General features: G+C 38.2%; 1 protein-coding gene across 1 annotated transcript in view; it reads right to left on the bottom strand.

Annotated features, from left to right (window-relative positions):
• rgs7a (regulator of G protein signaling 7a) overlaps window positions 1-22,452 on the bottom strand; it is a 67,481-nt gene that overhangs the window by 6,702 nt on the left and 38,327 nt on the right. The window contains exons 3-15 of the mRNA XM_058059005.2: window positions 21,218-21,314; window positions 16,977-17,027; window positions 15,854-15,960; window positions 13,790-13,841; window positions 11,694-11,758; window positions 11,333-11,409; window positions 9,712-9,793; window positions 7,879-7,953; window positions 7,678-7,776; window positions 7,551-7,612; window positions 4,565-4,675; window positions 3,084-3,209; window positions 1,373-1,559 (exon numbers count right to left, since the gene is read on the bottom strand). Of these exons, the coding sequence (XP_057914988.1) occupies window positions 1,373-1,559; window positions 3,084-3,209; window positions 4,565-4,675; window positions 7,551-7,612; window positions 7,678-7,776; window positions 7,879-7,953; window positions 9,712-9,793; window positions 11,333-11,409; window positions 11,694-11,758; window positions 13,790-13,841; window positions 15,854-15,960; window positions 16,977-17,027; window positions 21,218-21,314 (1,191 nt within the window). The remainder of the gene's footprint in view (window positions 1-1,372; window positions 1,560-3,083; window positions 3,210-4,564; window positions 4,676-7,550; window positions 7,613-7,677; window positions 7,777-7,878; window positions 7,954-9,711; window positions 9,794-11,332; window positions 11,410-11,693; window positions 11,759-13,789; window positions 13,842-15,853; window positions 15,961-16,976; window positions 17,028-21,217; window positions 21,315-22,452) is intronic.

Below are 22,452 nucleotides of genomic sequence, written 5' to 3'. Positions count from 1 at the left end.
TCTTTTTGGAATATTAGGACTTTATTCTCACAATATTATAACTTTTTATCAAACCCAGCCTTTCTGATCCGAGCGTACCAGCCACCCCACACTGCCCCCCAGTGTGACCGCTGCACTTCTTATAAAATTATTACTAAAATTACTAAAATTATACTAGGAAAAACAAAAAACATATAAGGTTTTTAATGGTTTTTACTATCTTGAGGTGCATTAAAAACAATAATATAAAGTACAAAATATTAACAGACAGTGCAAATGCGTATTAAACATTATTAAACACACAAAAATATTAAAATAAACAATATAAATGTAATAAGAATGAACCGTCGACGAGTGTCGATCAATCTCCCCGTCTCTGTTTTTCAGTCAGCTAACCCCGCCCACCCACAGAGCAAAGCGCGATGATAGGATGAGACAGGCAAGCACGAAGATAGTCCCGCCCTGCAACAGGAACTGTGAACCGACTCTCCAGCCAATCAAAAAAAAAGCATTTGCAACTGAACGGACAGAACAGGTATTTTAGAGGCGGTGACTTCGTTCATTACGTTCACAAAAAAGAGCTAGTTCTTTTGACCCGTTCGTTCATGATCGACGCACCACTAATGGTCACTCAGAATCCGAAAATGGCGGCGGCCATATAGCAACAGTTTGGGAGTACTTTACACTTAAAGGTAACGATTCGGTGGTCTGTGACCTGTGTAAAATGGAGATGGCGTACTATAAAGGCACTAGCGCGATGACCTGGAACCTGGAAGCTGCTAGCGTGGAGGAGGAGACACGTTTTCGACGTTTTTTCGTTCCTTGTTTTCAATAATTAGCCACGTCATTCGTAACTTGTACACACACACACACACACACACAGCTGCTGTTATTTTTTCCAATTTATTTTTATGTTTGCATTTTGTTTCAGATTGTGTTTTTTGCAATAGTTTTATTTATTGAAAGAAAGTTAGATTTATTATTTTTGTTAGTATAGGATTTCATTGTGAACTTTATTCATTCATTTTTGAACATATGAAAATTTAAAATATCTTGGAAAGAAGAAATTTGTGTTTTATTCATGGAGAAAAAGTAGCATTAATTGCTATATAGGTCAAATTATGGGGATATAATCGATAATTGAATCGAAATCAAATCAAATCGGATTTAAAAATGAATCGTTAGATTAATCCATGCATTGAAAAACAATTGTTTAACACAGCCTGAGTTAGAATACAGCTTTTTCTCTTTATATTGTTTTGGATTTTAAAATTACAGCCATTAACTTTTTTCCTGCAAATGTTCTTTTTGTAATTTATTCCCGTAAGATTAAAATTGTTGAAGCAAACGTGCAGAAGAAAACGACCGTATTCTGAGCTATTCAATCACACACCTGTGCGTCTTCAAAGGCATAGCGTCCGGGGTCTTTGACATTCTGGGTGGTTTTATCATAGCTCTTGGAGTCCACGTTGATGGCACTGGGAGCGCCCGGAGCCAAAAACTCTTGCCAGATCTCCTGAACCCGACTGGGAACTTCTCTGATGGGACGTTTCTTGAGTTCTTGTACCGCTAGCCAGAACCTTGCGTGAAGACCAGAGGAACGTTGTGTAGTTAATTCTAAGTAAGAAGTAATCATAATGTTTTACATCGGTGTCTCAATGTTTTCCGGCATTGACCACAAAGTAAGAAAAAAGGATGCAAGGGCCACTTTGATTAAAAAAAAGCAACACATGAAATTATATACTATATTTACTTACTTATATATACTTACTTATATATGCATCTTAACTGGGCGTGTCACAAGACGAGACGATATTTGATGGAAAAAAAATGACAACATTGTAGTTTACTCATTTAATTTCTACTACGGTGAACGGTTGTTTGTCTATATGTGCCCTGTGATAGGCTGCTCCAGTCCAGGAAGTACTTCGCCTCTTGACTGAAGACAGCTGGGATAGGCTCCAGCATCCCCTGCCACCCTCGTGAGTATAAAATAGAATAGATAGAATAGAAGCGGTAGAAAATGAATGAATGAATGAATTTCTACTACGATACTTCGCATCGCTCCTCACACTCTTCCGCACTCTGTGTGTATACTAGCAGACGGCCCCGCCTCCATCCATCAAGACAAAGAGACTGCACGACTGACAAATGGGGCTCACTCCATTCAAGCCGTTGTTCACTGGAACCAACGCACCAAGGAGAAAACTGTTGCTACCAATTGCAGAGCAACCATATTCAGTAAGTCAACCCACATACCACACACACACACACACAATCAGTGACTTTATAATTAAATCCCAAAGTACTGAAATGCATTAAATGCTCCTATTTAGTAGTAATGGTATATTCCATAAGGGGAGCCATGATTGCCTGCACGTGATTTTTTAATGCACATGTAGGAGCACATCCATGCTTTATTCATAAGTAGGTGTTGGCGTGCATCTTTAAAACTTGTGCAGTATTCATGTTGCTATGAATAAACCAATTAGCAGAGGACCCTCAGCCACCTGCACATAGCTGCTGTTGTGCCTATTAGCAACAAGGCTGCATGCACAAACATTGTCGTGCGTCATTCCATCACCGTGATTGTCTGTTTGTACAAACAAAGTTTTTTTTATTTTTTTTAAACTGAGGGATTCCGCATGGATCTATGAAGGCTGTGCACAAGCAGCAGGGGAGGTGCAAAGTGTGAATTAAATCCTCCACGCTCGGACATATTAATCACATTCTCTCGGTTTGACTGCGGAATCCACGTGGGACCGAGAGGCTTGTCGCCATGACGGTTCAACATTTGTATTAGGATGAGTAGACATTTAAAATGACAGCGTGAGGTCACATGAGGTTATTTAGTCTTTGTTCATTGAATAAGGTTCATATTGTGTTTTCTCTGTGTGTGCTGATCATTAATGTCTCATTGGCTCCAACCTTCTGCTGATGTAGCTAACCAATCAGAGGTCCAACATTTGACCATCATTGTGGTAAAAATATGACACTAACGTTGCATAAAAACCTCCAAGACCTCAACAAACTTGATTGTTTTGTGGCTTTTTAAGGTCAAGTTCAGCCTCAAACATAAAAAAATGACAATGTTTATTTCTCACCTGAGATTCTCAGAGCTGAACTCAGACTCCAGAAACTTGAGGAACTGTTCTCTCCCCACTGGATCTTTGAGAACCTCGTCGATGCCGAAAGCCCACCTCTTTACCCTCTGCTGGCCAGGCTCCTTACTGATGGGGGGTGGAGGGCAAAACACATACTGATCATTTCCCCTTCATGTGAAGTAGGAGTGTCGGACTCGGTCATGAAACAAGAGTGTGCCCACTGGCGTCATTAGGCCATATTTTTTTATTTATATTATATTATATATTGTATTTTTGTTATTTTATATATATATTTTTTTTACAAAAAAAACTCAGACAAATTTCATATAATAGGGCAAAAATAGGCTTTAGTCCCCCTAAAAGTGCCCCTAAATAATTTTAAAATATTTATTTATTTTTTTTCTATAGATTTTTTTTTTTACAAACAAAATGTCTGACAAATTTCAAATAATAGGGCAAAAGCAGGGTTATTTTTAGGTTATTTTAGGGGGGCTTCAGTCCCCCTAAAATGTTCTTAAGCACCCCTAAATAATTTGAAATTTTTTATTGATTTTTTTCTAAACATTTTTTATTTACAAACAAAATCTCTGACAAATTTTATATAATAGGGCAAAAGCAGGGTTATTTTTAGGTTATTTTAGGGGGGCTTCAGTCCTTCTAAAATGTTCTTAAGCGCCCCTAAATAAATTAATTTTTATTGATTTTTTTTTTCTATTGATTTTTTTATTGATTTTTTTTACAAAAAAAATCTGTCAAATTTCATATAATAGAGCAAAAGCAGGCTAATAAGCAAGCCAATAAGCAGGCTAATATTAGCCTACTAGTAGTAGTAGTAATAATCAGAAGACGAATAATAATAATAGTAATAATAATAGGCTAATTCATAATATAATAATGATTATTATATAATTGATCACTGTCCACTGGACAGAATGGTTGCAGAGCTTGAGCAGCGGTTTTGCAGTGTAGATTGTGTGTACTTGTGTACATTTAATGGTGGCCTAAAACTATTGAGTAACTCTACTAAATCTGTCCGAAAGTTATATTCCGGTTCTTGTTCCTTTTTTTTTTTTTTTTTTTTGAATTGTTTTTTTAATGTCTAAAACATTCATTCATATTCTGTGCACCTCCTGTCCTCAGAACCGAGTGACGCCACTGAGTTTGCCAATCATTATCACCATGGAACGCCTTTGTTTTCAATCCCATCTCGGTAATAACACAACAGAGGAACAAGTTGTATTTTTCCCCATTAAACTTTGCAGTAATATGATTATCAGGATGCTAATGTCATTGGGCTTAGTGAGCTGACAGAAACCCAACTGATTGTGTTCAATGGACGTATGTCCTCTCATATTGATCCCAGGCTTTTTCTCCAAGCTTCTTATTGGCTCAAATGGCCTCAAATGCTATCTATGCTTTAGGTGTACACGCTGGTGTAGATGATGATCATTTCGACCCCCCAAAAAGGACTTGGTGCCAACCTCGCTTCCAGCTCCCACAGCGTGGTGTCGTCTGTGATCCAGGGGTTGGATGGATCCGGGGGCGTGAGGAAGGGGTCGTATTCGATGTACTGCTCCGTGTAGGCCAGCAAACTACGATGAGACACAATCAAATATGGAACGGCATGACATAAAATATACAAAGCACGGTGGAAGCTCTTAGTTATGGGGGAGAAAATATGCAGCTAAAGTTGCACAAGACACAAAACAAAAATATATTTGACTTTTCCTTGGGCCTCTTTAGCAACTTATGGGGGGTTCCGCCACAGATGAATACGACTATCATGGAAACAGAAATTGATCTGAAAGCAAAATAGTGGCGGCTGTCCTGTTTGCCCAGTACAATATGGCTGACTTGACTAATACAGGAAGAACACCATGTAAAAATGGCACGATTAGCAAATTTGATTGATCGCTTTAATTCTTTTTGCGCTTTTCCATGAGAGTTGACAATGTGAACATATACCGTATTTTCCGGACTATAAGTAGCACTTTTTTCATAGGTTGGCTGTTCCTGCGACTTATACTCCAGAGTGACTTATAAATATATATATATATATATATATATATATATATATATATATATATATATATATATATATATATATATATATATATATAAAAAATATATATTTTTAAATCACCCATAATTAAAAAAAAAAAGAAAATATTTATAGAAAAAAAATACCGTATTTTTGGACTAAATCGTACTTTTTTTCATAGGTTGGCTGTTCCTGCGACTTATACTCCAGAGTGACTTATAAATATATATATATATATATATATATATAAAATATATTTTATATATATAAAAAATATATATTTTTAAATCACCCATAATTAAAAAAAAAAAAGATAAAATATTTATAGAAAAAAAATATCGTATTTTTGGACTAAATCGTACTTTTTTTCATAGGTTGGCTGTTCCTGCGACTTATACTCCAGAGCAACTTATAAATGAAAAAATTATTTATGTTCCATAAACACTGGACACCTTTTCTGTTCATGTTTATTTTTTGTGTAGCTGAATAAGCATTGTGTTAGCATATCTTACACCTATTCAGCCTGTTCTCTATTCTTTTATTGTTAGAACTTGCCTTCCAAGAGGACGTAATGTCTGTTTTGGTCAAGTAGTTCAAATAAATTAACCGCAAAAAATGCGACTTCTACTCCAGTGCGACTTATGTATGTTTTTTTTTTACCTAATTATGCATTTTTGGCCTTGTGCGACTTATACTCCGGAGCGACTTATATTCCAGAAAATATGGTAAATGTAAAATATATTTTTTAAAATCAGCAGTAATTAAGAAAAAGCTAAAATATTTATCGAAAAAAATACCGTATTTTCTGGACTAAGTCATACTTTTTTTTTTATAGGTTTTTGTGTAGCTGAATAAGCATTGTGTTAGCATATCTTACACCTATTCAGCCTGTTCTCTATTCTTTTATTGTTAGAACTTGCCTTCCATGATGACGTAATGTCTGTTTTGGTCAAGTAGTTCAAATAAATTACCCGCAAAAAATGCGACTTATACTCCAGTGCGTTTTTTTTTTACCTAATTATGCATTTTTGGTCTTGTGCGACGTATACTCCGGAGCAACTTATACTCCAGAAAATAAAGTACTTTGTGCAGTTACACCCAACCACATATTTTCTATGCCACTTATCGTCACTAGGGTTGCCAATTAACCTAGCATGCCCGGTTTTCCCGATCTCCCGACTGTGTGGTCGACATGCTAACCACTTGGGATCCGTGTGTTCTGCCGTTAGATCATTATTACCAAAGCGAGCGCCAATAGTAGCCGCTACTGTATTACGTTTAAACGCCTTCGCCACTAATGTGAGCGTAAATGAGGCCAAAATATTGACCCCACTTGCACCCTATTACAAAACAAAGACCGTAATTCAAATTACACGTCTTTCTAACAAACTGGCCGGCAAGTCGGATCAATACTTCAAATTGAAATCCAAGGTAGAGTCTGACAAAGGGGGATGACCCTGCTTGTGCGCTCGCAAGGTTAGATAGCTGTCGACTCAACAACGCAAGTCTTCATTCGGCACACACGAGGAGACAACCAATCGGCCGCTATTGATGCCATCGCCTCGGCTCCTGTGCTCTTCAAGGTCACACCGTTAGCTTGAAATACTGCAACAAGTTAGCCTGTTTAAGGGCTTAAACGCATCGATGGCTAAATCGTGGCGGTTTATGCTTTGCCATAATCACGGTTCACGGTAAGGGAACAACTAGCACAATATAAATCAGCTTTTTAAAAACAAAAATTTTAAACACTTATATGCTAGGATATAATCGACATAGCATTTCAGTATGTGGAATCAAACTATGGAATGGATTGAGTAAGGGAATCAAACAATGCACAACGATGAGCCAATTCAAGAAACCATTGGATGGTCATATCACCTTGTACTTTGGTATGTGACAAAAAAAAAAAATCAAATTAAAAATAATAAAATAAAATAAAAAATACATTCATAAATAATAAATAAAATAACAAAATATATAGAATCTAAAATAAATTAATAATTATATTATTATAATTATATATAAATAATAAATTGAAAAATTATTTTTAAAAAACTTTAAAAAATTCTATTATATTAGGAAAGCAGGAAGTGAACAAATGTAACAGTTCCTGATTGTAAAAGTACCAGATGGAGGAGTAGGATTTAATAAGCTGTGCTTCTTCCTACTCCTTTTGGACATGTGGAACTGTGAACTGATTATGTGATGCATTCAATTGTAATCTGATGCATGTTCAAATGAAATTTTACCATTACCATTACCATAAAGGCACACTGCTTTCGTCTTATCCACTTGTCTTTGTCTTCAACGACGGACAATGGTTTTCAAGCTGTGGCACTATCACTAGTCATGACGTGTGCTAGCCAAATGCTAGCCTCTATGGGTAGATAGACTTCTTTCATCTGTCCCGTTTGGGAACCGCTCACCTCTCCGCCACTTTGGACATTTTCAGTCGATGTCGGTCTAATTGCAATTGCCAGAATGTGATCTGAAAACAAAAACACAGCAACAGTTAGCTTGTCAGTCACATGATTCTTTTCCACATTAGTTAACCTGCTCCTGCAGCTCCTCCTCTGTTGGCTGCTTGGCCTCCGGGGCGGGGGTGTGGGTCGGGCTGTGTGCACGGATATCATTCTGCAGGCCGTACACAGACTAGGGCAGGATAAACAGAATAAATCAGTAATGGGGGGTAGAGCACTATTTCATTTAACACCAATGCTGGGTGGGTTGAAGACAACACAATCTGTTATGCACCTTTCGGGTTTTGTGTGGATTTTTCATTCTGGAGGACTTCTTGATGTCGACTTCTGTTGTATTCACACATCCAGGCTTGGGGAGGGAGGGAGATGAAATTGATTTAATTAATTTTTCAGTATTTTAGCATCCATGAAAGCTGCACACAGGAAATACAATTGAAGGATTGTGGAGGAACTTCAGAGGTGAGAGCAAGTCGGTGTTTTTTTAAGTCAATCTTTAAGTAAAGATGGGCAAGTACAATTTAAGATTGACTTAAATTGACTTAATAGATGTATTCAATGAGGCAGACGCAATTGAAAAGTATGTTGTATTGATGCAAGGTCCAAGTCTTTGATGATGGTGTCAAGTCAAGGTCAAAGTCATGAAAATTGTGACCCCAGTCGTGTGACTGGAGTCCACCCATCTGGGGCACTTTGATACATTTTTTGCATGGAAGAGTTTCAAAGCAATCCACTGTAGGTCAATGTATGCTAAACTGGGTGCAAATTAGTGTAATATCTAATAATACATCTCATTAATAATAATGACATTTTTATTATATTATATAATATTCTAAATATATATTATTTTTTATTATATTATATTACTATAATATAATAATAATAATGAAATTTTAGTATTTAAAAAACGGGCACAAATGGTCCCCGGCACACACTTTGGCCACCCTGCGAGGATGCTGGCTGTGCACATTCTATGTATTTGCCAAATTTTCAGCTATGTGGAAGGATTTATTACATTATATTGTATTGTATTGTATTATATTAATAATAATAATGAATTTTTAGTCATTCAAAAACGGGCCACAAATGGTCCCTGACACGCACTTTGGCCACCCTGCAATTATGCTGGCTGTGCACATTCTACGTATTTGCCAAATTTGCAGCTATGTGGAAGGATTTATTATATTATATTGTATTGTATTGTATTGTATTATATTAATAATAATAATGAATTTTTAGTCATTCAAAAACGGGCCTCAAATGGTCCCCGACACGCACTTTGGCCACCCTGCGAGGATGCTGGCTGTGCACATTCTATGTATTTGCCAAATTTGCAGCTATGTGGAAGGATTTCTATATTATATTATATTATATTTTAGATTAGATTAGATTAGACAGCTGGGATAGGCTCCAGCACCCCCTGTGACCCTTGTGAGGAAAAAGCGGGAGAAAATGAATGAATTTATATTATATTATATTATATTATATTATATTATATTATATTATATTATATTATATTATATTATATTATATTATATTATATTATATTATATTATATTATATTATTATTGTTGTGTTGTGTTATATAATATTATATTATTAATAATAAAAATGACATTTTTTTAGGCTGTGCACATTTTACATATTTGCCAAATTCGCGAATATGTGTAAGGATTTCTCGACTTCTCCAGGCCAAAATGTCTGACAGCGCTTCATTAAACACCGAATGTGTCGATTCTTGCAAGAGACCGAGCGAAGTGGTTGAAATCTCAGGATTAAGTAGCTCTGCGGGACAGCGTCACGGTGAAATCTGAATGAATATTGATCATGTTGCCCCAAGGACGCATAAATTGAATGTGTTATTTGCTATTTAAGCCAGGCGCTGATGCTATTTGAGAATGGTGCCGGGGGCGAAGCTAAAGGCTAACGCTAAGTGAGCTTGTGGTTAACGATGAGCTGCGGTGCTGATGTGCGGTGACAGATATTGATGTATGTGTGTGTGGGGGAGGGAAGGTACCCATCACCACCGTCCATTGGACACCTAAAGACGTTAGCATAGCCATCAGCCATCAGCGACGACAACACCAGCAAAGGTAAACGATGCACTCACCACTGGTCTGTGCACGTCCCAGAAAGCTCTTTCCTGACTGTCCAGAATTTTCCTCTCAATTTTGTCCCTTTTCTTATCCACCCTGAGGAGAAAAAAAGACACATTATTATTATTAATCTTATAGTTATTATTATTCTGTGTGCCTTATTACCAAGAAGTTAGGCTCATTTAAGTTTCACCAAGCAGTACAGTTCAGTTCATTAGTCTGCGATACAAAAGCTGTTGTAAAAAATGATTCATGCACACGGTTTGGGGTACAAGGACAGAGTGACATTGCAGTCCATTGACTGGTTGACAGAAAAGTAGCGCTTTTGTGTCACATTTGGGAAGGAAAAAGCACCTTTTGGAAGGAACTAATTGGACGAAAATGTGAATAAAAATGCATAACTGATAGTAATTATCAGTTTCCCACAAGACTGCAATCTATTTGTGGCGGTGGGTTATCGGAATGCTTTACATACATTTACGTGAATAGACATTAAACGTGTATGTCGATGTCATTTCTATGGACGTGAGCAAAAAAACATAAGAAAAACATTCCTCTGTTGCGTCACTGTAAACCTGAATGTTCAAAATACTTAAATAAATAAAGTTATGCACACTCAAAGTTCTTAAAAAAAGTTCTAATAACTTACTTATGTCGAGTTCATTTAACATGTAGTTCCATTTTGAGTACTTTTAACTAATATGTTTTGATTAAATTGAGCTATATTAAGTAAGATTAACTTAAAAACATAGTTTACATACAACTTAAGACACTGTAAATCCGATAAATAAATACAAATAATTAATTGATATAAGTATAGTTAACAAAAATAAAATAATTAAAAATAAAATAATTAAAAATAATTAATTGATATAAGTATAGTTAACTAAAAAATAAAATAATTAAAAATAAAAATAATTAAAAATAATTAATTGATATACTAAGTATAGTTAAATTTTTCTTAAAAGTTCCATTATATGTCTTTTCAGTTTATTTAACTTGTAATTTTTGATTAATATGAACTTTTTGCAGATTTGTGTAACCTACTTAAAATAATTTGTACTTGTATATGTATTAAACATGAATAAATCAAACCAAGAATAAATTAAGACAAGTCGCACCAAATCTATTTGTGACGGTGCAAATAAATTCACCTTTGCCCGCCACAGATAAATGAATACATGGTAACCTTTCCCCTTGCGTCAAATATGGAAAACATTCCTGTCGTCTTTATGCTGTGTTCCAGAGTGTCAGAAAGTAGGAAATTTCCCGCTTGGATCATCTGAGGTCCAACTTTAAAGCATTCCAGAAGAAAGTAAACAAAAGAAAACAAAAACATGGCTAACAAGCTTTAATAAGGGTGACGTTTATCATCAGAGGTAACGGTACGTTATACTCCATTACGCTGACAACAAAGCTAATCTTTTTTGGCAGCCTTTTTCCCTTTTTTGTTGTGGCTATTGCAGCATACTGTAAATGTTCTAAAAACTGCCATCTTTTGGCAACATTGAGCGTCGTTTTCAGCTACATTTTGGACTACATTTCCAAGTCGACATTTATTCTTCCAAACCGTATCGTATGTGAGCTGAACCGAACTGTACTGCTTAATGGAAACCCGACATTCCGGAAACCTACTTTGCTTGTGCTTCTGCTTGCATAAAAATGAACTCCCATTTCCTGGCGAATGCTCTCTGTAGCCTTGCTAAGCTCTCCTGCAAGTAAAACAAACAAACAAACAAAGAAGAAAAAAAAAAAAGGCTTTTGAGGTGATTGGACTCATTATGTTTACTGCACAAGCTGTGTACAGTGCACGGTTGGATTGCATCGCTAACGATCCCTGCTCCTGTACAAAAGAGGAAACAGAGCCTGGTGATTCACTTAATAGCTTCAGTTGGAGGGGAGCAGAAAACAGTAAAAAAACAAAAAAAAGCAAAAAAAAATCAAACAGGTTTTGGTGTCAAAGTGGTTGACGTTAGAATGTTTTTTTTTTACTTACTGCCTCGTAGTCTGCAAGCTCCAGACGTGCTTTGTTTTGCATTGTTCTTTTGCAGAGGTAAACAGCTGAGCGAGCGATAGAGAGAGAGAAGGGTAGAAGGTTAGAGAGAGAGGACTGGATCTCAGCTTGGCCTTAAGTGGCCCGACTCATTTAATCCTCTCAACTGCACATTTAAACTGACCTGTAAATCACATTGACCGTGCATGTTGATGTCCGAGTGTCATCATCCTCCCTTCATCCCTTTGTAAACTAACCATTAGTCGGCCATTAAGACCGAGACTGTTTTTTTAAAACCCAAAAGACGCTGCGCTGCAACATCTGACACACTTTTAACTCCCCCCATGACTGTGACCTACTTTATCTTTTAAATCTACAACTCAAAACAATAATGACCCAAAAAAGAAAAACTACTCTCGGAATGAATACGCAGCCAAAAGCTCATCTCTGTGTCACCATTCAAATGCTCCTTCCTTAATGTGCACAGCGGGCGCGTCGTGCACACAAGCATGGCCCTGCTTTCATTCACTGTAATCAGTCTGTCTGATGAAATTAGAGGAGGACTAAATTCCAATTTAGCCTGTGATACACTTTGTGTTTCATCTCTGGAAGTCTACTGTGAGTCCACTGGATAAATATGTTCAAGATCTAAACGGTCTGCATAGTTTCCAGATGGTTAGCGTGTGTGTTTTTGGGTCATACAACCATTCATTCATTCATTTTTTTTTACCGCTTTTCCTCATGAGGGTCGCGGGGGTGGTGGAGCCTATCCCAGCTGTCTTCGGGCAAGAGGCGGGGTACACCCTGGACCGATCACCAACTATTCACAGTTAGTTTTTGTAGCATCGTTGTTTGGCTAAATATATAAAGTATGGCTGAAATTGTCGCCCGTGTGCTGGAGCCTATCCCAGCTGTCTTTGGGCGAGAGGCGGGGTACACCCTGGACCGATCACCAACCAATCACAGTTTATGTTGTAGTATCGTTGTTTGGCTAAATATATACAGTATGGCTAAATTTGTCGCAGGGGTGCTGGAGCCTATCCCAGCTGTCTTCGGGCGAGAAGCAAGGTACACCCAGGACCGATCGCCAACTAATCACAGTTTATGTTGTAGCATTGTTATTTGGCTAAATATATAAAGTATGGCTAAAAGTGTCACACGGGCGATGGAGCCTATCCCAGCTGTCTTCAGGCGAGAGGCAAGGTACACCCTGGACCGATCACCAACCAATCACAGTTTATGTTGTAGCATCGTTGTTTGGCTAAATATATACAGTATGGCTAAATTTGTCGCAGGGGTGCTGGAGCCTATCCCAGCTGTCTTCGGGCGAGAAGCAAGGTACCCCCAGGGACCGATCGCCAACTAATCACAGTTTATGTTGTAGCATCGTTATTTGGCTAAATATATAAAGTATGGCTAAAAGTGTCACACGAGCGATGGAGCCTATCCCAGCTGTCTTCAGGTGAGAGGCAAGGTACACCCTGGACCGATCACCAACCAATCACAGTTTATGTTGTAGTATCGTTGTTTGGCTAAATATATAAAGTATGGCTAAAAATGTCGCGCGGGTGCTGGAGCCTATCCCAGCTGTCTTCGGGCGAGAGGCGGGGTACACCCTGGACCGATCACCAACCAATCACAGTTTATGTTGTAGCATCGTTGTTTGGCTAAATATATAAGGTATGGCTAAAATTGTCGCGCGGGTGATGGAGCCTATCCCAGCTGTCTTGAGCGGGGTACACCCTGGACAGCCAATCACAGGGCACATATAGACAAACAACCATTCACACTCGCATTCATACCTATGGACAATTTGGAGTGGCCCATTAACCTAGCATGTTTTTGGAATGTGGGAGGAAACCGGAGTACGCGGAGAAAACCCATGCAGAGATGGCCGAGGGTGGAATTGAACCCTGGTCTTCTAGCTGTGAGGTCTGCGTGCTAACCACTAGACCACCGTGCCGCCCAAAGCACATGTAGTTTTCTTTATTTTTTCACATTTACATTACTAAACTGCATTATTTTTCCTCATAATATTATGCATTTTTTGTTAGAGTGTGACTTAGTGTCAATATGACCATATTTTATGATATACTCACCATAGTCTGTGTTTTCTGGTTCCCAGCAGTTTGATGGCCAAAAGTATGGAGTCTGCAAGCAGAAATATGATGATGAATACAATCCGCACGCAAAAGAAATCATCTCATCTCTTTATGGTGTTTTCTTGTCATGTGAGGCAGGGCGGGCAGGGGGGGCGGGGGGGGGGGGTGCATAGTCACAGCATTGCATCTGTCACAATAAAACCTTTTGTTTCGTAAAGCACATAAGCTCCTGTCAGCATCGGAGTCGTCATGCATCTTGGCCCTCTGCGGGCGACGCTGATCTTCAGACGAGAAAGCGAATCCTGTTTGAGTAGCCTTAAACGTTCGTTTAGAGATTAGATTTAATAGAACTTTATTGATCCCTTTGGCGTGTGCCCTTTGGGAAATTACAGCTCCGGTAGCACCAACACAGTATGCAGTACTAGTAGTAGATTAAACAGATATTTACAATATGTACGTAATATGTATTTTGACCTTAAGAACAACCTCATATTATTGCACATTGACCCTGTGCCCCTCCCCGTCTTCCATTTCCTTCCTTCGCTAGCCCTTTATACGGTTCTACCGTTGGACGGCATGGAGAACTAAGGAGTTTTTAAGTCCGTTTTGCTCCTGGGGAGGAGCAGCCTGGCGCTGAACAGACTCATCTGTGCGCTGATAATGGCTGGTATCATCTATCATGTCCAGCGTCACATAAAACATTTAAATTACAGTATCGGAAGACCTGTTGCTGACTTACTTCCTGGATCATCTCTCTGATAATCGCTTATTGATTCATTTTATTGGGTGTAGAAGAGTGTTGTGTTCGTCAGTGGGGATTGTTATTTTCTAAACAATTTTTTTTTTTTCATGGTTGGCACCACTAAAGAACCAAACCATTCCTGTCTGCCCATGCCGGGATATAAATAGATTGGATCTTGCACCGAGCTCTCAATCTAGAGCTGTCCTGTCTAGTCTGACTGGTGTGTGTTCTACCTCGTCTTTGTGTTTGCTCAAATGAGAGACTAACGTAGTCTAAAACAACCTGGACAGTCCAGTTGCAATCGATTCAACGCCCTTTACAATAATTTGAGTGAATCTTGTCGATAATTCAGTATATTGTAGCGTTCTGACGAGGACGTTACTGAGTCGAGTTCCTAACATGAAGTCCTGATGTGGATTAAACTTTTCTCCTTGGATTCAGTGCATGACCAAAATGAATACAAATGACAAACTATGCCAATAGCCACTTTTACATGGACCCAAATATTCCAATTGCATTCGGTTTATTTGCTACGGAAATAAACGGAATTAAATTAACGGAAAGAATGTAACCTTTGTATACACCTCATTCCGAAAGAAAAGTGCCAATCCGAATGAATATATAATCGGATTCACAGGGGTGGAATATTCCTTTCCCCAATCCGATTGAGGTATCTTGTACCCGCTTAATCGGAAAGTTGTCATGGTGCGTTCTTTGCGTTCTGTTGTTTATTCGCGGTTGGCAAGCAGATTTCGTGTGCATTACCGCCATCTGTGGAACAGAATCTAAACCCTTCTATACGCCATTCACAAGTCCAGTTTTATTAAAAAATAAAATATATATCTATATAAAACATGTCCTGAGTTTAATTATAAAATATTAGCAAGATTGAATTTAATCTTTTCCTGTTTAAATTTATCCCGGGTGCGTTCTTTCAGCGCATGCTAAGATATGACGTTCGGTTTTAAAAATGGAGGCGAGCAATCGGCAATGGACTGCTGCGGAAAGTTTGTTTTTGATACAAACTAATTTAAAGACTGGATGAAGGAAAAACCGGCAATACGGAGTTATTCCAACAAGTGAAAGAAAAACTCCAGGAAGTCGGTATCACGTGATGTTGATGTTTACGTTTTACTGCGTATGCCCCATTGAATATTCTGTTGGATTATAGCGCCGCATGTTGACAAGAGATTGGAATATTTCTTTCCATGGATACCATTGTTTTCGGAAAGATCATTCGGAAAGATTCCATTCGGAAAGAGAAAAACTCATGTAAACATGACTATTGAATACCCAGCATTCATTTCTGCTATCCTCACCTGAAACCTATAGAAAGTGCCATCATCTTTGAGAGTGAGGACGTGGTCTGAGATGGGAAAGAAGTATCCGTGTGCGGCCATCAGTGTTCCGAGGTGAAGAGCCTCAACTGGGAAGGATAATACATAAACAAAGAAACTTCTTAATCAGTTTAACCATCAGGTTCAATACTAATGAGTCAAATAATAGTTGTCCAGACATGTTGCTGGTTTTTGTTAAGTCATTGGTCTGAGAGGTTTATTATTATGGTTGTGGAACCTCACTTGGTCCAGGTCTTCGGCGGCAGCAAACGGCCACAGCAGGAGGTGTTAGCTGATGAGGCCACCTTGAGTTTAAGAGGCAAGAGCTCATCAGACAAATCAGCTGATGTTGTGCCCGCCCCGGCTGCAGAGACAATCTGCTTCCCCCCGCGGCGCTCGCTCAACTGTCCTTGATTTTTAAACCATCGCGTAATGAAAAACGTGTAATCGCCGTCATCGCCTGTGCCCTTCACCTGCCAGGCAACTCTGTAGCCGCAACCCGTCAGTCATTCTCCCTGTCATATGTTCGCCGATCTGTTTGTGTCATGATACGACATCAAAAAACATTTCCGCGGCCGTTATTTGACTTTCTGAGGCGTAGTTAATAAATAAGCTCTGCTTCTTCCTGCTCCTTTTCGGACATACTAAATACTAAAAATGTCTGCTCATTTGTTATATTTGAAGGGCACACAAATATGTATGCACCTCTACCTGGCGTGTGTGTTCCATTCATCAATAAATTATGCCTCATAATTTATTCAAAGCTGTTTCCTGTCAAACACCTCCCTTGACACAACCTGGACTATACATACTGTATATTACAACACGGACAATAAACAATGATCGTCACCGGGAATTAAACGCCACAACGTGATAGACGTACGCAAAATAAATATAATAACCTTTTTCATAAAAAGCTTACGGTCAAAAAAATAATAAAAAAAAAAAAGAAAAGGTTACAGCAGTATTGTAGAAAACATGCATGTACGTCTGTTAGAGACATATGTGTTGCCATGGTAACTGCTGGTAATTGGCTGAAGCATGAAAGAAAAACAACACCCCCCTGGCTTTTAGCATGAAGCTAATACCAAACGTGAACTCTTACCTTGATCTTCAATGTCTAGATTCTTGATCATCCACTGTACGATATCTGAACCTGAAAACGATAAAGCTTATTATTATGGATCATTGCCTTGCAGATATTATATATATATATATATATATATATATATATATATATATTATCTGTGGGTTGTTTTCTTTTATTCAAATAACACTCTTAACTGTTTCCACCGTCCCTCGCCATCACAGTGCATAGCAATTCCTCTCGCCTTACACCATGTGGGCGGATGATATCCCAACTATTCTTCTCTGGCAGCCTCTCCAAAGCCACGCTTCCGATAATTGAATAACGACGGGTACAAATCATTGTACAGTTCTTACAGTCAGCGGCGATGGAATCGTAGTCCGAGCATAGTCAGCATTGGTGGACATGCAAGTCTTTTTAGATACACGACTGTTCAGTTGTCATCACTCCAACATTTTGTTGGCATGCATTCGGTGAAAATTTGGTTTGGTTTGCAGATATGGCCGCGGAAAAATAGCTATGTAGCTCTTCTCAGAAATTTTGGTAGACATGTCTATATCACAGGCTGCACGGTGGTCGAGTGGTTTGCGCGCAGACGTCACAGCTAGGAGACCCGATTTCCATCCCACTCTCGGCCATCTCTGTGTGAAGTTTGCATGTTTGCGTGGACTCCGGTTTCCTCCCACATTCCAAAAACATGCTAGGTTAATTAGCGACTCCAAATTGTCCATAGGTATGAATGTGAGTGTGAATGGTTGTTTGTCTATATATGCCTGTGATTGGCTGGCCACCAGTCCAGGGTGTACCCCGCCTCTCGCCTGAAGACAGCTGGGATAGGCTCCAGCACCCTCGCAACACTTGTGAGGCTAAGCGGTAGAAAATGAATGAATGAATGAATCTTCATACTACATGTTCTTCTTCTAATATTTGGACTTTGTTCCTATAATATTTCTTTAATATGTAACATTCCCAAAGCTACTGTAATTCTAGATTTAGTTGGTTTATCATTATATTACAACTTTATGGCAACTTCTTTAATATTATAAGACAGCTGGGATAGGCTCCAGCACCCCCGCAACCCTCATGAGGATAAGCGGCAGAAAATGAATGAATGATTATTGTTTTGTGACTATTGAAAAATAAATGATATGTAGTACCCAGTAATGTTAGCATTAGGCATTCCTAATGCTAATGTGTAAGTTTTCATGTAATGTGAGTGTAAAGCTGAATATAGGGGTGTTAGTGTTTGTTAAGAGGGCTCTAATAGTGGTGAAAAACCGTATTGTAGATAACTTGTCTATGCTTTCTATGCTATACTCCGGTTTTCATTTCACCAGTCCAGGGTGTACCCCGCCTCTCGCCCGATGACAGCTGGGATAGGCTCCAGCACCCCCTGCGACCCTCGTGAGGATAAGCGAGGAGATGCGTAATAATGCTTGAGTCACACAGGGAGTCGCTCATTTTGGTTTAAAGCCGTCATTTGTGGGTCATGTCGGCCATTTCCCCTTCGAAAAGTATCATTCCTGGATGTTTGTTTTGGGTTCTTGTTGTTGTGTGTTGTTGCGCAACATGGCGGGAAATTTGAATCACTTTGCGTAAAATACTGAAGAGCACAGCCAAATCAAACATATTATATTTGATGAAAGCCCTGAGCTGAAATATAAACGTGCATAAATACATACAAACTTGCGTGGCGTTCAAAACAGATAATTATACCCAACGCTTAGAGCACTGCGACAACTAATCCAGTGGCGGCTTTCTCACAGTGCTCCAACTTATTTCCAACAACATGCCCCCGCCTCTTGCCCCTTTTTCACACCCCAACAGAATCTACGTCTTGTGTCAATTTGGGCTAAATATATTTCTCATAAATAAATATATCTTGCAAGCAATTACTGAGTGCGAACTGTCAGGCGGTCCCTGTGGCGGTCTGTCTGTCATGATGTGTTTTTTTTTCGACTGTTATTACCGAGAGCCCCTTTGTTTCTTTCACGCACACATAAAACTAGAGGAGGTTTTTGCCGTGAATTACCGTGATTAGCGCAACTCGTTTTTCACACACTCGCACATGACCCACTTCTGTAAGAGAGAGCTTAAATGGGATGTGTAAGGTAATCTTCAAACAAGGCCTGATTAATGTGATGCCTTTGGAATGTCAGGTTCTGTGTGTATATGTGTGTATATGTGTGTGTGTGCGTGTATAGATAGATAGATGCAAGATGTTTTGTGGTGCACTGCGCACAAATACTGCGTAATAACAGTTAATTGTACTCATTTCCTTATAAAGCAGAGGTAGGGAACCTATGGCTCGGGAGCCAGGTAGGGCTCTTTTGATGACTGTATCTGGCTCTCAAGCATTTCTTACCACAATAAAAATTTATTTTTGCTAACATTTTAAAGTAAACCATCACAGAAATTACTGTTAAAAATAATATTCAAAATCAACAACTTTCTTATGCATTTTAATCCGTCCATCTATTTTCTTCTGCAATACGGCCAACCATATCTATCTTTCCTGATGATATTTTCCAGGTCAAACACCAAAACTCGATTATTCCTGGGTAATGCGGTAGTGTACCTCGGCCATTAAGATGTACATGTAAACTTTCCTCCTTTAGTCAAATAGTCACCTAGCGAAAGCTGCAGAACCAAGCCTTCTGGCAAAGATGGCCAAAAGAATGAAATATACTGAGTACGGTGCAAAACTAAGCAGCAGCAGAAGTTGCATTAATGGCAACAAGTATTTGATTTATTATTAGACACTGCACTGCTCACGAAAGTGTGCTGGCCACACCCCATTGGCGTGGGGTAGTGTGCCTGGTCTACGTAATTAGAGCCCATTATCTAAAACTGTTGGTCTTACATAAAAATGCACACATTTTATTGCATTCAATGTTTAAAAAAAATGTATATGGCTCTCACAGATACACATTTTAAAATATCTGGCCTTCATGGCTCTCTTCGCCAAAAAGGTTCCCGACCCCTGTTATAAAGGTTTAGCTAATTAGGTTAGCTTGTATAGAAATCCAAACTTTAGGTTGCCGTACACTAAAACGCCAAAAAAAAAACCCCACTGTATAATACACGGCATACATTTATGGCGCCCCCTTATGGGTTGTGGTATACATTCACCTCATTGCTTCATTTCAATAATTAATAAACGACCGCCGTTTATTTATTATTAGTAAAAAAATATTGAAAAACAAGGCATATGTAATAATCTGGTCACTAGGTGTCAGTAATGTTACACTGATAAGAGCGTCACACTGCATGGAGTCAGCTATGGCATGTCGGACATTATATAGTAAAAAAAAAAAGTTTTCCTCACATTACGTGTGGAAGTGGTATTTTTTTCACATTTTTTGTTTTTTTTACTTTTGGCCTTCTTACCCACTCCATTTAAAACCCTTTCTCAGTAGCATGAAATTTACCCAATAGCCTAGGTGTAACGGGTAATGTAAAGGTGACCATAGGTGACATCTTATTTCATGTTTACCGGCTCTAATAATGGTAAAAAATGTATTAATGGAATATTTTGCCAGTAGTGCTATGGAACATCCAAATGTTGTATATAACAAGTTTTATATGCTCTAACTACCAAAATATTCGATTCATTAATATTGAAAATAATTCACAAAGTAGTATCAGATAGTCCCCGCTTTCATAAAATAATATTTGTCATTTTTGTTTTGTTGTTGTATTGCCTCATCAGATGGGTACATTTGTTGTCCATTCAAATAAAGTGCATGATGTTTGTATCATATATTAGCATACGCTATCTTCGTCCGCCATGTCAGGAGGACATGATGGGGGTTTTGACAAGATATTCCCATTTTGGCTGTGGTGAGCAGTGCTGGTTCTGCAGCCTTAGGGCACGAAAAATAACGCGGCTTGTGCACAATTAGCAGAAACAAGCCGCTCACAGGAAGTAGAGAGGTGCATTGTGGGTTTGGAATACACTAACCACCAAGTCATAACTAATGCAAACGCTATTTGGCTTGGGTTCCAAATTGCACTGCGAACAAATCCTCCTCATCCGATGTCATATTCCCGACACCTCTGCATTGCTGGAATGTCAGAGCTGTGTGTGTTTTTTTTATTTGGCAAGAAGTTAGTAAAGCTGTGTACTTTGTGGTTGAGAGGGTGGGGGGGGGGGGGGGATGTGAGCCCAGCAGGTGAAGAGATGACAAGAGAGGAGCAAAGTGAAGAGAAGCACCGCTGAGCACAAGAGATAAGACGGAAAGAGAAAAGAGCCTTACCTGAAAAAACACTGGGGATCTTGGTGAGGAAACTTTTCACTGTTCGGATCGGGATGCCATTTTTCTCGTCCTGCATGCGCGCTATGACTTCCTCCATCTGGAACACAGTTGGGGGGGGCGACATGAAAAGAGGGGAAAAGGACACATCCAAAGATCTTATAACATCATTTCAGCTGCTTGGGGCATTTTATGATGCACCGAACCACGCGGTGGACGAGTGGTTAGCATGTACGCTATATCTGTGTGGACTCCGTTTTTTTATCTCGTAATTTCGACTTTTTATCTTGTTATTTTGATTTTTTATCTCATTATTATGACTTTCTATCTCGTAATTTTGACTTTTTATCTCATTATTATGACTTTCTATCTCATAATTTTGCTTTTCTTATCTCAAAATTTTGACTTTTTATCTCGTTATTTAAACTTTTTATCCCTATATTATTGACTTTCTATCTCATAATTTCGACTTTATCTCAAAATTTTGACTTTTTATCTCCTAATTTTGACTTTTTATCTCATTACTTTGACTTTTTATCTCATTATTATGACTTTCTATCTAATAATTTCAACTTTCTTATCTCATAATTTCGACTTTCTTATCTCAAAATGTTGACTTTTTATCCTGTAATTTTGACTTTTTATCTCATAATTTTGACTTTTTATCTCGTTATTTCGACTTTTTATCTGATTATTATGACTTTCTATCTCATAAATTCGCCTTTTTCTTCACAAAATTTTGACTTTCTTATCTCAAAATTTTGACTTTTTATCTTGTAATTTCCACTTTTTATCTTGTTATTTCGACTTTTTATCTCATTATTATGACTTTCTATCTCATAATTTCGCCTTTCTTATCTCAAAATTTTGACTTTTTATCTTCTAATTTTTGACTTTTTATCTCATTACTTTGACTTATTATCTCATTATGACTTTCTATCTAATAATTTTGACTTTCTTATCTCAAAATTTTGACTTTTTATCTCGTAATTTCGACTTTTTATCTCGTTATTTCGACTTTTTATCTCATTATTATGACTTTCTATCTCATAATTTTGCCTTTCTTATCACAAAATTTTTACTTTTTATCTCCTAATTATGACTTTTTATCTCCTAATTTTGACTTTTTATCTCATTACTTTGACTTTTTATCTCATTATTATGACTTTCTATCTAATAATTTCAACTGTCTTATCTCATAATTTCGACTTTCTTATCTCAAAATGTTGACTTTTTAT

This window comes from Doryrhamphus excisus, linkage group LG20, assembly GCF_037039965.1.
Source record: "Doryrhamphus excisus strain RoL-2023G ecotype Guam linkage group LG20, RoL_Dexc_Guam_v1.1, whole genome shotgun sequence".
NCBI classification, from domain to species: Eukaryota; Metazoa; Chordata; class Actinopteri; order Syngnathiformes; family Syngnathidae; genus Doryrhamphus; species Doryrhamphus excisus.
The sequence above is the reverse complement of the archived record's forward strand: the minus strand, read 5'-3'. Positions and strand labels throughout refer to the sequence as shown.